This window comes from Jaculus jaculus, chromosome X (assembly GCF_020740685.1).
Source record: "Jaculus jaculus isolate mJacJac1 chromosome X, mJacJac1.mat.Y.cur, whole genome shotgun sequence".
Classification (NCBI taxonomy): Eukaryota; Metazoa; Chordata; class Mammalia; order Rodentia; family Dipodidae; genus Jaculus; species Jaculus jaculus.
In genome coordinates this window covers 57,361,431-57,374,333 of record NC_059125.1, presented here as the reverse complement: position 1 = coordinate 57,374,333, position 12,903 = coordinate 57,361,431, and the positions used below count along the sequence as shown (strand labels likewise).

The 12,903-nt window shown below is 40.1% G+C and overlaps 1 protein-coding gene across 4 annotated transcripts in view; it reads left to right on the top strand.

The window, feature by feature from the left end:
* The first annotated feature begins 262 nt into the window (after nucleotides 1–262).
* Nucleotides 263–12,903, top strand: part of Arhgef9 (Cdc42 guanine nucleotide exchange factor 9) — a 162,223-nt gene continuing 149,582 nt past the window's right edge. For 2 of the 4 annotated variants that reach the window (XM_045140300.1, XM_045140296.1), the window contains exon 1: nucleotides 267–432. In XM_045140300.1, coding sequence (XP_044996235.1) covers nucleotides 403–432 — 30 coding nt within the window. In that variant the 5' untranslated portion in view covers nucleotides 267–402. Of the gene's footprint in view, nucleotides 433–12,903 lie in introns of all 4 variants that reach the window. The other 2 variants (XM_045140303.1, XM_045140299.1) reach the window with 2 other exon arrangements.

Below are 12,903 nucleotides of genomic sequence, written 5' to 3'. Positions count from 1 at the left end.
GGGCAGTGGGAGGACAGGCAGGGGTGACAGCTGCCTTCCTCTTGGCGAGGTTATTCACCCTATTCTTGACTGCACCCCACCCCCCAGCTCTCCAGCCTTGGAGGGAGACAAAGGCAGCCAGCCCATTGAGACCCCCCTCCCCCGTCGCGTTTTTCCTTTTTGCCAAGCCCCCCGGGGAGCAGTTGGCGGAGAGGCAGAGCCTGCAGGCTGGCATGAAACAACCTAACTGAAGGCTAGGTCGGGGCGGAGGGGATTGGGCTGTAGAGCTGTGGAGGAGGGGAGGCGGAGGGGGCGCTGGGGCTCTCGCTGGCTCCAGCCCAGCCGTCCCTCCTAGTCAGCCAGCGACAAACCGCGCCAGCCACCGGTACTGGGTACTCAGAGAAGCTGGACTTCGTGGGCACCATGCAGTGGATTAGGGGCGGATCAGGAATGGTGAGTGCTCGGAGCCCTGGCTTCCCCCACTTGAGCCTTAATCCCCCAGCCCAACTTCCAATCCCTGGGACAAGCCTCCACACAGAAAGCCCCCTCACCTCTGCTAACCGCCCTCGCCACTGTCCTTGAGACACCAGTGAGCTTCCTGTAGCCATTTTGGGAGTCCCTGCTCGCCTGCCTGACCAGGAAAGCCCCCTCCCATCCTCCTTCGGTATTTCTGCAGCCCTCAGAGATTGGAGTAGGATAGGGTGGGGGCTAGACGAGGCGTCCTGTAGCATCCCAAGGGTCACCTGGGAAGGTGGAGAGGCAAGGGCTGGGCAGAGGGTTTCTCTGGGAGCAGTGAAGCTGACAGGAAGCAGGCAAGCTGGTACCGGGGTTGGGGGGGAGCAGCTACAAAGCCTGGGAATATGGAGAGATCTTTATGCGAGAGCTACATGCCCCCCTAAGTAGGCTATGTGTACCTGCTATCTCTATCCACCCCTAGGGTATGAGGGGCCCAGAGTCATTCAGAGGGAAGATGCTTGGAGGATCTCTGCACCCTTTACTTGCCTGGGCTGGTCTTATCCTGTTCACATTTGGGGCTTCATTGAGGAGAAAGCTTGGTGAAACCCCAATGAGTAATGAGTCTTAGATACATTCAGCAAACAGGACCCCTCTCCCATCCAAGAAGTGTGTGCTTTTGTGTGTGTGTTTGTGTTCAGTATCATTCTCTAAAACAGTTCATTTCATGCCATGGTGCTTTCTTCTCTACCTGGAGACCTTGAAATGACTTCCCTTTGCAGAAAGGAAGTGGTGCCTGCATTTTGATGCTTCTGAATCAGCCATGAGTATCCCAAGCCTGGTCAAGGGGTTCTGGGGAATGGAAAGCTACAATGACTTTATCTTCAGTGCGGAAGCACGGACAAGGGGGTACTGGAGGACAGTTGGGTTGGAGCAGGAGGCACTTATGGCAATGTCAGCACACACTTCTTCACTGCTACCCACAATCTGCAATTAAAGCAAAAAAAAAAAAGCCATTGGACAAAATTTGATATTTAACTCCTATTTTGCTCCAATTCTAAAAGTGAGAAGGGAATCTGGTGTGGAAAAGAGAGCTGCCTTTTTTACTTCCTCCAGTTGTCTGTTTAAGTAGTTTTTAAAGCACCTAGTCTATGTGCCCAAGGACTTCAAGAGACCCTTTTCCCCAGAACTTACTTCTTTCCTGGGAACCCATTAGGCTAATTCAGATGTTTGCAAAATCAGTAAAGGTTAGAACACTTAGAGATCATAGAATGCTTGTGGTCCAACCAGGACACCTGAGACATTGAGAAGGTGCACTCCTTCTACACACTCTTCAAAGGCAAATCTGAGTCTCCTGACACTGTCACTGTCCTTGTCCAATGATCCACAAAATCATATGTATAGATGGTGCTGAGAGAGGCAGACAGAAATAAAGTCATATTACAAAAAAACCCCACCTTTAGTAGGAACAAATGTTATAAAATCTGCCTGAAAAAACCCTCATGCAAGTCCTGGCATTTGTAGCAGCTGGGTCTGGGTGAGAGTTCTCCCCACTTTCAAATATATTATAGCTTATGGGGGCTCAGAGTAATACATTGACAACAGATTAAAATTAATGGAGAATATGAACTTTTGCTAATTTTATGTTAGAGAGAAGGGAATGGCAGACATCTTGTGAAGACTATGCAGTTAAAGATTGGGGAGACAAAATTCATGTAATATTTTAGGGGACTGAAGTGGTGAATATTATATAATGAAAGCATTTACTTAGCAACTTGCCAGAATTCAAGAAATAGAAATCATAAACTCTTACTTAAGCTGGGGCAGGGAGAAAGCTTTGGTCTTTACCCTGCTGTTAGCTGCTTCATGGGAATCCTTTGGGCCTCAGATTTCTCACCTTCAAGTGACTTATTAATGAATATCAACATTTTTTCAGGCCTAAAATTCTAAGATTTCTGGAATTAAATGTTGCATAAAAGTTAACTATTAAGGCTTATGAACACAGGGAGTTTTGTGTAAGCCACCAATTTATAATATGGCTAGTTAAAAGGTCTTTGCACCTTGTTCTTTCATTTGAAAGACACATGGAATACAGACGGTATGTTCTCTAACTGAGATTTCCTTTTAGAACACTTGTCATTTGTAAATTACTCCAAGTGGTGCCATATAACTCACAGTTCTTGAACATAAAACATTGTTCAAAATTTTATAGAAATTACAATCTCAGTAGATCGAGGATGTTAAACTGTAAGTTCAGATGGAATGATCAATGTTCTGATAGTTATTCATAGTTTCTACCTGCAATGCTAGTTTGTACTGGAATAAGGAATATGCTTAGAATGGAAAATGCATTCTTCATATTCTCAGTCACAAGTGTGAGGCTGAGGGGCTGACTTTTATAGTTTTCAGCCCTGAAATTCTTGTCAATTACCAAACTTCTTTCATTCTCACTATTATCCATGAGTTGGGCTATAGTACCTTATCTTATACAGATTTTACTGTGGGTAGTTATTTATTTTTTGGTTTTTATTTATTTTTTTAAATTTTGGACCTTAAAAAGTTATTTATTTGGAGGCTGGAGAGATGTCTTGGCAGTTAAGTACTTGCCTGTGAACCCGGTTCAAAACTCGATTCCCCAGGACCCACGTTAGCCAGATGCACATGTCTGGAGTTCATTTGCAATAGTGGAGGCCCTGGCACACCCATTCTCTCTCTGCCTCTTTCTCTCTGTCGCTCTCAAATAAATAAATAAAAATAAACAAAAAATAAAGAATTATTTATTTGAGAGAGAGAGAGAATGGGCACACCAGGGCCTTCGGCCACTGCAAACAAACTCCAAATGCATGTGCCAACTTGTGCATCTGGTATACATGTGTACTAGGGAAGCAAACCTGGGTCCTTGGGCTTTGCAGGCCAGTGCCTTAACCACTAAGCCATCACTCCAGCCCCAAGACCTTAATTTTATTTTAGAATTTTTTATTGACAACATCCATAATTACAGACAATAAACCATGGTCACCTCCCCCCCCCCACTTTCTCCTTTCCCCTGTCAATCTGTCTTTTATTTTGATGCTTCCAATGCCAGTGTCTTCTTGCAAAACCAAATGGATGGTGAAATCCTTCACTGAGATAAGGAATGCAAATGGAGCAATGAGTAGCATTCGTAGAAGGGGCAGAAAAAGGAGATGACCATCACAGTTTTAGGTAATGTTTGTGAGTCTGCTGTTTGGACAGTTTGTAGATATCCAATAGGGAGTTGATAGTCTAGATGTTGGACTCAGAAGGGATTGGGAGGCATTGTGATAGTTGAGGTTCTGAGACTAGATAATGAACTACTAAGAATTTTGAAATGATCTTTGGAACAAGAAGAGTACAGGAATTCTAGGCTGTTTAGGTGAACAATCTACCTTTCGACCTTTGGACTATTTTTCTTTCAATGTCAGTGTGTATCAAAAGGAAACTATAACCTCATAGCAGAGTATTAATGGGAAACACAAAAAAAGGAACTAAGTTTAGTGAAGGGTTGGAGAGGGGGAACATTTTTCTTTTTAAAAATGCTGAAGCTGGGTTGCAGAGATGTCCCGGTGGTTAAAGGTACTTTCTGCAAAGCCTGCTGGCCAGGGTTCAATTCCTCAGTATCCAAACATTGCCACATGCATAAAGTGACACATGCGTCTGGAGTTTGCAGTGGCAAGAGGCCCTTGCAAGCCCATAATATTTTCTTTCTCTTTAGCTCTTTCTTCTCATAAATAAAGAAAATATTACACAAAATTGAATTCTAGAACATTTGTTTTTTCAGTTTAAGTACTCTTCAGCATAGTCTCTTTCTCTCAGTATACAAACTCATTGTCATGATTTTATCCTTTCTTCCCCCGTTCTTCTGGTCCTCTTGATTAAGTATATTTCCTTTCCCTTGTGACTCCCACTGGTATCCCTCTAATTCCTTCCTCCACCCTTCCCTTTGGCAGCTGCAACGACTTGTGCTATCTGTGGGCAGTACTCCAGTGAACCTTGCCTCTATGCAGAGTCCTACTGGTCCAGCAAGGAGAGCTCTGTGTGGGATGCTCTAATGCTTTCTTTCCGTTTAGCTTCTCCCTTTCCCATTGTATTCTTCCCTACCCACTCTTTTTTCTGTTCTCCTTAACTTAGGAATTCCCAAACAAAGTTTATTAAAGTGAAAATGGAATAGATGCTAAAGATATCCAGGATTTTGCTGTGATTTAATTTTTTTTGTGATTCATTCTCTTTCTCTTCCGTTCTCTGTCCCCCATGTGTAAACATTCAGTGTGACCTCATTTAATTTTTGGTACAAAACCACTCACCAGAGTGTGGTGTTAGAGAAATACAGTGTATTGATTCTTTTAAAAAATGGTGTGTAGCCTGAGAAAGTGACAAATAGGAGCAGAACTTGACCTTCTCTTTTTGAGATAATACACTAGATCAGACCCAAACATTTTTTACATCTAACTCCAGAACTTACAGGGCACTACTATAGTTTCAGGCTTTACTTTCTGTAGTGCTCATGTTACTTCTAGACTGCTTCGGCTATAATGTTTAAGTGAAGTGACCTTGGGTATAATTTTTTTTCAAAACATTCAGATCAGAGGTCAGCAAACTACAGCATGCTAGCCACATTGAGCTTACATGGTAAGAATGGCTTTTTTTAATATTTTTAAATGGTTGGGGAAAAATCAAAACAAGGCTATTTGGTAAGATAAGTATGTGAAATTATATGAAAGCCACATTTCAGGGTCTGTAAACTTTTATTGAATCACAACCCTACCCATCCATTCACTTATTATCTGTAACTACTTAAGCATATTTAAGTAATTATGGCAGAGATCATATGGTCCACACTCCATAAAATGTTCACTAGTTGGCCCATTTATAGAAAAGCTTTGCAGAGTCCTACCATAAGGACACAGAGTTGCTATGGGAGGGGGAAACAGATAGGAGTATGGATCTCTTATCTCATCGATTTATTTTAAAAGATTTTATTTATTTATTTATTTATTGGAGAAAGACAGAAAGAGAGAGAGAGAGAGAGGGAGAATGGACACACTAGGGACTCTAGTCACTGTAAATGAACTCCAGACACATATGCCACCTTGTTCACCTGGCTTATATGGGTACTGGGGAATTGAACCTGGGTCCTTAGGCTTTTCAGTCAAGTGCCTTAACCACTAAGCAATCCTCCCAGCCCTCCATTTACTTTACATGTTGAATTGTTGCTTAAGGTTTATTGTTGCTGCTTAAAATTTTGGAAAAGCAGTTTTGCCTACCATGTCTTCTCCATAGTTGACATATAGCATGCTCACATATTACTTTTTATAGATCATGAACACTGAGTCTCATCAAGGACAAGTACTTTACTCAAGACCATAGTTTAATTTAGTAACTAGAAAATTAATCTATAGAACTTAATTCCAAGTTCACAGTGCCTTCTTTAGTAAAATAACTTACCAAGGCCAAAGGAAGGGAAGCTTACCAGTTATGATCCAGTTATACTGAATGCTATATCAATAAGCCTCACACTAGCTCTTACAAAGTAGGTCTAACAATGTACGTCTGTTAGTTTATAAATTCATGCAATAAATATCCATGGGACATATACTAAGTATTCTTTTTATTTTTTAAAAGGCATGTGCCAACATGCCCAGCTTTTTTAAAAGATTTATTTTTATTTATTTATTAGAGACAGCGAGAGGGAGAGAGAGATAGTGAGTGAGTGAGAATGGGCACGCCAGTGCCTCTAGACACTGAAAATGAATTCCAGAAGCATGTGCCACCATGTGCATATGGTTCATGTGGGACCTGGAAACTCGAACCTGAGTCCTGAGGCTTTGCAGAGATGTGCCTTAACTGCTAAGCCATCTCCACAGTATTTTTTGAGACTTCATAAATATACCAGGGAAGAAACCTGGAAAATATACTTTCATCTGACAGTTTAGTCTAGTTTGGAAGCAAGGATAGACAGGTTAAACATCTTGCTCAGTGTTCAAGAAAGGTTGTTAACTAGATGTCAAATACACATCTATTTGATTGCAAAACCTCTTACTTTTTCCACAAGCTACCTGCCCAAGAGCCATCCACACCTTATTCTAATATCCACCTTCCACCCAAACACTGACCTGCTCACCCATGCATAAATCCATCCATCCATCCACCTACCCACCAACTCATCCTTTCACATTCACTGATCTATCCAATATATTTATTGGTCACTCATAAACTTCTAGGTGTTGGCAATGCAGCAGGTAAAATCTTGCTTTCATCCCTTTACCTTGGTGTCAGTGACATTGTATCAAAAGCACAAGTCTCAGATGCAAGTTCTCTACAATCAAATACTACTCAGATGAAAAATAAGTCTTTGTTATTATTTTTACATTTCTCTGAGAGTTCTCACCTGGCTCAGAAAGAACTTCATTTGTAGAGCATCACTGATATGTTAACTTTTCCAAGGTCCTTTTAAGTTAATCTGAGAAATAAATTTATGTCAGTAATTAATAACTCAATAATTCAGTATGTTTCCTTTTCCATGTAATACATACATGACAAAAATTGTATATTTATCTCAAATGTTAATTCCTGTGCAGGGTAAATAATTCACAGAATAAACAAGGAGCTGAATGTGATGGCTCAAGCTATAATACCAGTACTAGGGAGGCTGAGGCAAGAGAATTATTGCTACTTCATGAACAGTCTGTCTTCATAGTGAGTTCCAGTATGGCCTACTGGGCTACAGAGTGAGACCCTGCTTCAAAAAAAAAGAAAGAAAGAAAGAAAGAAAGAAAGAAAGAAAGAAAGAAAGAAAGAAAGAAAGAAAGAAAGAAAGAAAGGAAAAGAAAACAAGAGAGGAAAAAAGAAAAAAAAAAGTAAAGAAGGCAATTTGATAAAAAGTAACTTTACTTCTCTTCCATGCTCTTATTATCTAGTCATTTTACCAAGAGATAGGAACTGCCATTAATCTTTTGAGTGTTCTGTAGCAGAGGAGGGTTCTGCTTTCCCTCATTATAGTCTCTATGTAACAGGAGAGGGTTTGCATACGGCAGGGCCCCAGAGTCCTATTTTCCTTCTGATCCTCCTGTTTGGATGACATCTAAACTAAAGATTAACTCAAAGAAAGAAACTATGAACAGTTGGTATTGCTGAGCTGCTTCCAAGTTATATGTGCAGATTCCTCCCTACAAAATGAAGTACAAAGGTATTTTAATACTATAAAATATAAAATGCCTAGACTATAAAATATCTTAATTCCTCTCTAATGACTGAAGCACAAGTATGTGCTTATAATATAGAATATAAAATACTCTAGCAAAAATAAGGTCAAGTTGGCTATCTCACATAGTACTGTATAAGCCCAGAGAACTTGTGTATTGGCTATACTCAAAGACAATGTGGTTTACTGGCCAATAGTATGGGTTCTAGAACCAGATTGCCAGGGTTCAGATTCTGACTTCATCATTCTTTGCTATGTGATCTTCAACATATTATATGCTCTTTCTGTGTTTTGGTACTTACTCATAGTGTTATTATGCAGAGTTCATATGTTCACAGAGTGTACATGACAATATTGGGCATAGAAAATCCATTATTGTTTTTTTTTTTAATATTTTGACTCTTTCATACATCTTCACAATGCATTCTGTTCCTATTTCCCCCATTACCCTCACTCCTCCCTCTTCCCTTCCCACTGCAACCCTTCTTACCATTAGGTCCCTATCTTACCTTCATGCCTTGTTTAACTTTTTATTTTTTGATACATTGGCTTAAATTAGGGTCACTTGCATAATCATTGGTGCGAGGTTATTTACAGTACAATGTGCATTCCTCCAGTGGCTACACCACTAAAGATTTGGCTCCCCTTATCTCAGCAATAATCTGTTTCCACTATTTACTCTGGAGGATGTGGGGTATCATGGACCCTTCCCTTATCTATGGTGAAATGTTAACAGGCTCAATCATGTGCAGGAAACCACATCTTATGTGTGTTCATGACTGTAGAAGACCTGTTGTATTCAGAAGACAATATTCTTTAGACCCACTTCCAATCCTTCTGCTCTTAAATTCTTTCCATCCCCTCTACTACAAGGTTCTTTGAGCCTTGGAGGGTGTAGTTTAGATGTTAGGGCTGGCACATCATGGTTGCTTAATCTTGGTAACTTTGCCATCTATGCCTCTTTGCATGTACCTCAAATCTTTGGGCAAAGAATTTTTTGTGATACGGCTGTGAGAAATACCAGTCTATGGGAACAAACATAAATATTCCAAAGGCAGTTTGAACTGCTATCCAATTAGCATAACCGCAGTATTGGGTTTCCCCCATAGTGCATCCCTAGTCACAGACTTCAGATCAGGCATAATTTCAATATCAGGCATAATTTGCCTCCTGTGAAGTGGGACTCAAATGTTATTGGACAGCAATTGGTTACTACTGTAACTTTCCTGCCATTATTGCACCAGAATACTCATCTTGCTTCATAGTTTTTTATAAAAGTATGCCAGGCCCCCAGCTGGAGAGAAGTGTTGATAACTTTCCTGTCATAGCTACATGTGTAGCAAATTCTTATTCAAAAAAAAAAAAAAGATAGCTGCTGGGCTTGGTGGCACACTCCTTTAATCCCAGCACTCAGGAGGCAGAGGTAGGAGGATTGCCATGAGTTTGAATTCAAGGCCATCCTGAAACTACAGAGTTATTTCCAGGTCAGCCTGAGCTAGATGAGACCTTACCTTGAAAAAGAAAAAAGAAAAAAAAAAAAGCTGGTAGGAAAAAAGCTTCCAATTCAGTGCTAGGTTGGATTCTTTATATCCTTCAACCAAAGCATGTGGTATCTAGCAATAGTGACTTACCATCTACTTTTGATATGCATCCAAGAGTAATAGTAATATTGTTTTAGGAACTGTTGTGGTTTCCCTCCCTATCTAAAAACTCACTGGGAGGTATCTCATCCCTAGCACTGGGATTTTCAATTGCTATCCTATGTCTTCTGGAAAAGCTTTATTAACATATGCAGGTAACTTTTGCTTAAATACATTTAAAATATTTATCCCTTATTTATTTATTTATGAGAGAGAAAGAGAGAGAGAGAGGCAGATAGAGGAGAGAGAATGGGTGCATCAGGACCTCTAGCCACTGCAAAGGAACTCCATATGCATTGTACCACCTTGTGCATCTGTCTTATGGGAGTATGGGGAATAAAACCTGGGTCCTTAGGATAAGCCATTTCTCCAGCCACTAATACTTTTTTTTTTAAATTACATTTTAAGCTGGCATACCACGTAATAGGACTTCAAATGGCTTATTCATATGTTTTTAGTTGTGGCTCATTTTCCCTCCATCCCATCCCTATCTCATCCCCCCATTTCAATCTATACTTAATCCATTCCTTCCCATTATTACACCCTGTACTTTTATGTCCCATGAGTTCTACTATAACTTTGCATAGCTTCACCCCCCACATTTCGTAGCTTCCTGGCATCTACAGACACTCTGGCTTATACCTAGTAATTTAGAAATTCAAAGGTAGGAACTGCATAAGAGAGAGAACATGCAACATTTGTATTTCTGAGTCTGGATTGCCTCACTCAGTATGATCTTTTCCAATTCCATCCATTTTTCTGCAAATTTCATAATCTTATTTTTCTATATATATTTTTTGGTTATTCTAGCTAGGGTCTCACTCTAGTCCAGGCTGACCTGGAATTCACTGTGTTGTCTCAGGTTGGCCTCAAGCTCACAGCCATCCTCCTATCTCTGCCTTACAAGTTCTGGAATTAAAGGCATGTGTCACCAGTGCCCGCACAATTTTATTTTTATTTACGGCTGAATATATCTCTATTGTGTATGTGTACCACATTTTCATAATCCACTCATTAGCTGATGGGCATTGTTGTAGTCAGGTTCGCATTGCTGGCAGAAATCACCCTACCAAGAGCAGCTTTGGTTAAAAAAAAAAAAAAAAAAGGTTTATTTTGGCTTACAGACTCAAGGAGAAACTCCATGATGGGAGGGGGAAACGATGGTATGAGCAGAGGGTGGACATCACCTCCTGGCCAACATCAGATGGACAACAACAACAGGAGAGTGTGCCAAACACTGGCAAGGCTATAATACCCAGAAGCCCACCCCCAACAGTCCACTGCCTCCAAGAGGCATTAGTTCCCAAATATCCATCAGCTGGGAATCTAGCATTTAAAACACCTGAATCAAACCACCACAGGCATCTAGACTGGTTCCATTTCTTACCTATTATGAATAGAGCAGCAATAAGCATGTCTAAGCAAAGGTGTCTGAAGTAGAGTGTAGAGTCCTTAGGGTACATGCCTAGGAGTAGTATAGCTGGGTAATTTAGTAGTTCTATTCTTAACTATTTGAGAAAACTCCACACAATAGCTACAGCAGCTTACATTTCCACCAGCAGAAAGGAAGGGCCCCTGGGCTGGAGAGATGGCTTAGTGATTAAGGCACTTGCCTACAAAGCCAAAGGACTCAGGTTTGAATCCCCAGGACCCATGAAAGTAGATGCACAAGGTGGTGCATGCATCTGCAGTTCATTTGCAGCAGCTGGAGGCCGTGGTGCACCTGTTCTCTCTGTCTGTCTCTCCCTCTCTGCCTCTCTTTCTCTCTCTCTCTCTCTCCCCATATCTTCACCAGCATTTGTAGTTATTTGTACGTTTTGGTACCAGACATTCTGACCAGAATGATATGGTATGTTAGCAATTAGCAATTTTAATTTGCATTTCTATGAGGGCTAAGGCTGATGAGCAATTTTTAGATGCTTATTACTCATTTGTATTTCTTCTTTTGAGAATTCTGCTCGATTTCATACTCAATTTTTTTAATTTGGTTGTTCATTTTCTGGGTTTGAGTTCTTTGTATATTCTAGATATTAATCCTCTGTCAGATGTGTAGCTGGAAAAGATTTTCTCCCATTCTATTGGCTACCTCTTCACTCAGTTAACCATTTCCTATGCTGTAAAATGTTTTGTAATTTCATATGGGCCCATTGATGAATTGTTGACCTTATTTCCTAGGTGACTGGAGTGCTATTCAGAAAATCTCTACCTACACCTTTAGCTTGTGGTGTGCTACCTACTTTTTTTCCTTTAGCATATTCATAGTTTTGGAACTTATATTAAGGTCTCTGATTCATTTGGAGCTAACTTTTGTGAAGGGTACATATGGATATCCAGTTTACCAAGCACCATTTGTTGAAGATGCTATTCTCCAACATGTTTCTTTTTTGTTTGTTTGTTTTTGTTTTTTGAGGCAGGGTCTCACTCTAGCTTTGGCTGACCTGGAATTCACTATGTAGTCTCAGGGTGGCCTTGAACTCCCCGTGATCCTCCTACCTCTACCTCCCAAGTGCTGGGATTAAAGGCAACCACACCTGGCTGTATTTTTAATATCTTTGTCAAAAATCAGGTAGCTGTCATTTCATGGGTTGTTATCAGAGTCCTCTTTTGTATTTCATTGGTCTAAATATCTATTTGGCTCTGAAGTATAACTTGAAATTAACTTGTGCATCTGGCTTTATGTGGGTACTAGGGTATTGAACCTCGATCTTCAGGGTTTGCAAGCAAGTGCCTTAAATCACTTGAGCCATCTCTCCAGCCCCTCCAGCAGTATTTATTTTTTGCTTAAAGATTGATTTGGTTACCTAGGGTCTTTTATACTTCTATATGAATTTTAGGATCATTTCTTCTATTTCTGTAAAAAATGGTACTGGAATTTTTCTTGGATTGCATAGAATTTGTTGATTATTTTTATTTTGCCATTTTCACAATATTGATTTTTTCCAATTCATGGGCATGCAAAGTCTTCCCATCTTCTAGTGTCAACTCCAATTTCTTTCTTTAGTATTTTAAACTTTTCATTGTAGAGATTGTTCATTTCCTTGATTAGGTTCATTCCAAGGTATTTGATTTTTTGAGGCTATTGCTTATTGATTTGTTCATCTGATTTCTTTCTGCATGTTTGCCATTCAATATAAGAAAGCTCCTGATCTTTGTATGTTAATTTTGTGTCCTGCTACTTAGTAGAGTCTTTAGAGTCCCTTATGAATAGAAACATATCATCTACAAATAAGTATACTTTAACTCCATCCTTTCCTACTTGTTTCCCTTTACTTTTTGTCTCTTGTCTTATTGCTCTTTAAGTACTATATTGAATAGGAATGAAAAAAGTAGACACCTTTGCCTTATTGCTGATATTAGTGGGAATGCTTTGAGTTTTTTTTTCTCAATTTGTTATAATATTGGTTAAATCTTTGTCATATATAGCTGTCATTAAGCTCAGATATATTCCTTCCATCCCTAGATTTTTCAGAACTTTTATAATGAAAGGATATGGATTTTATCAAAAGTCCCTGTAGCAGACAACTTCAGGTTTGCCGAGATGAACTTCCAGACCAGGCACGGTCATGGAGGATGGGATATTTATTGAGGCTTACAGTTCCAGGGGAAGTTCCA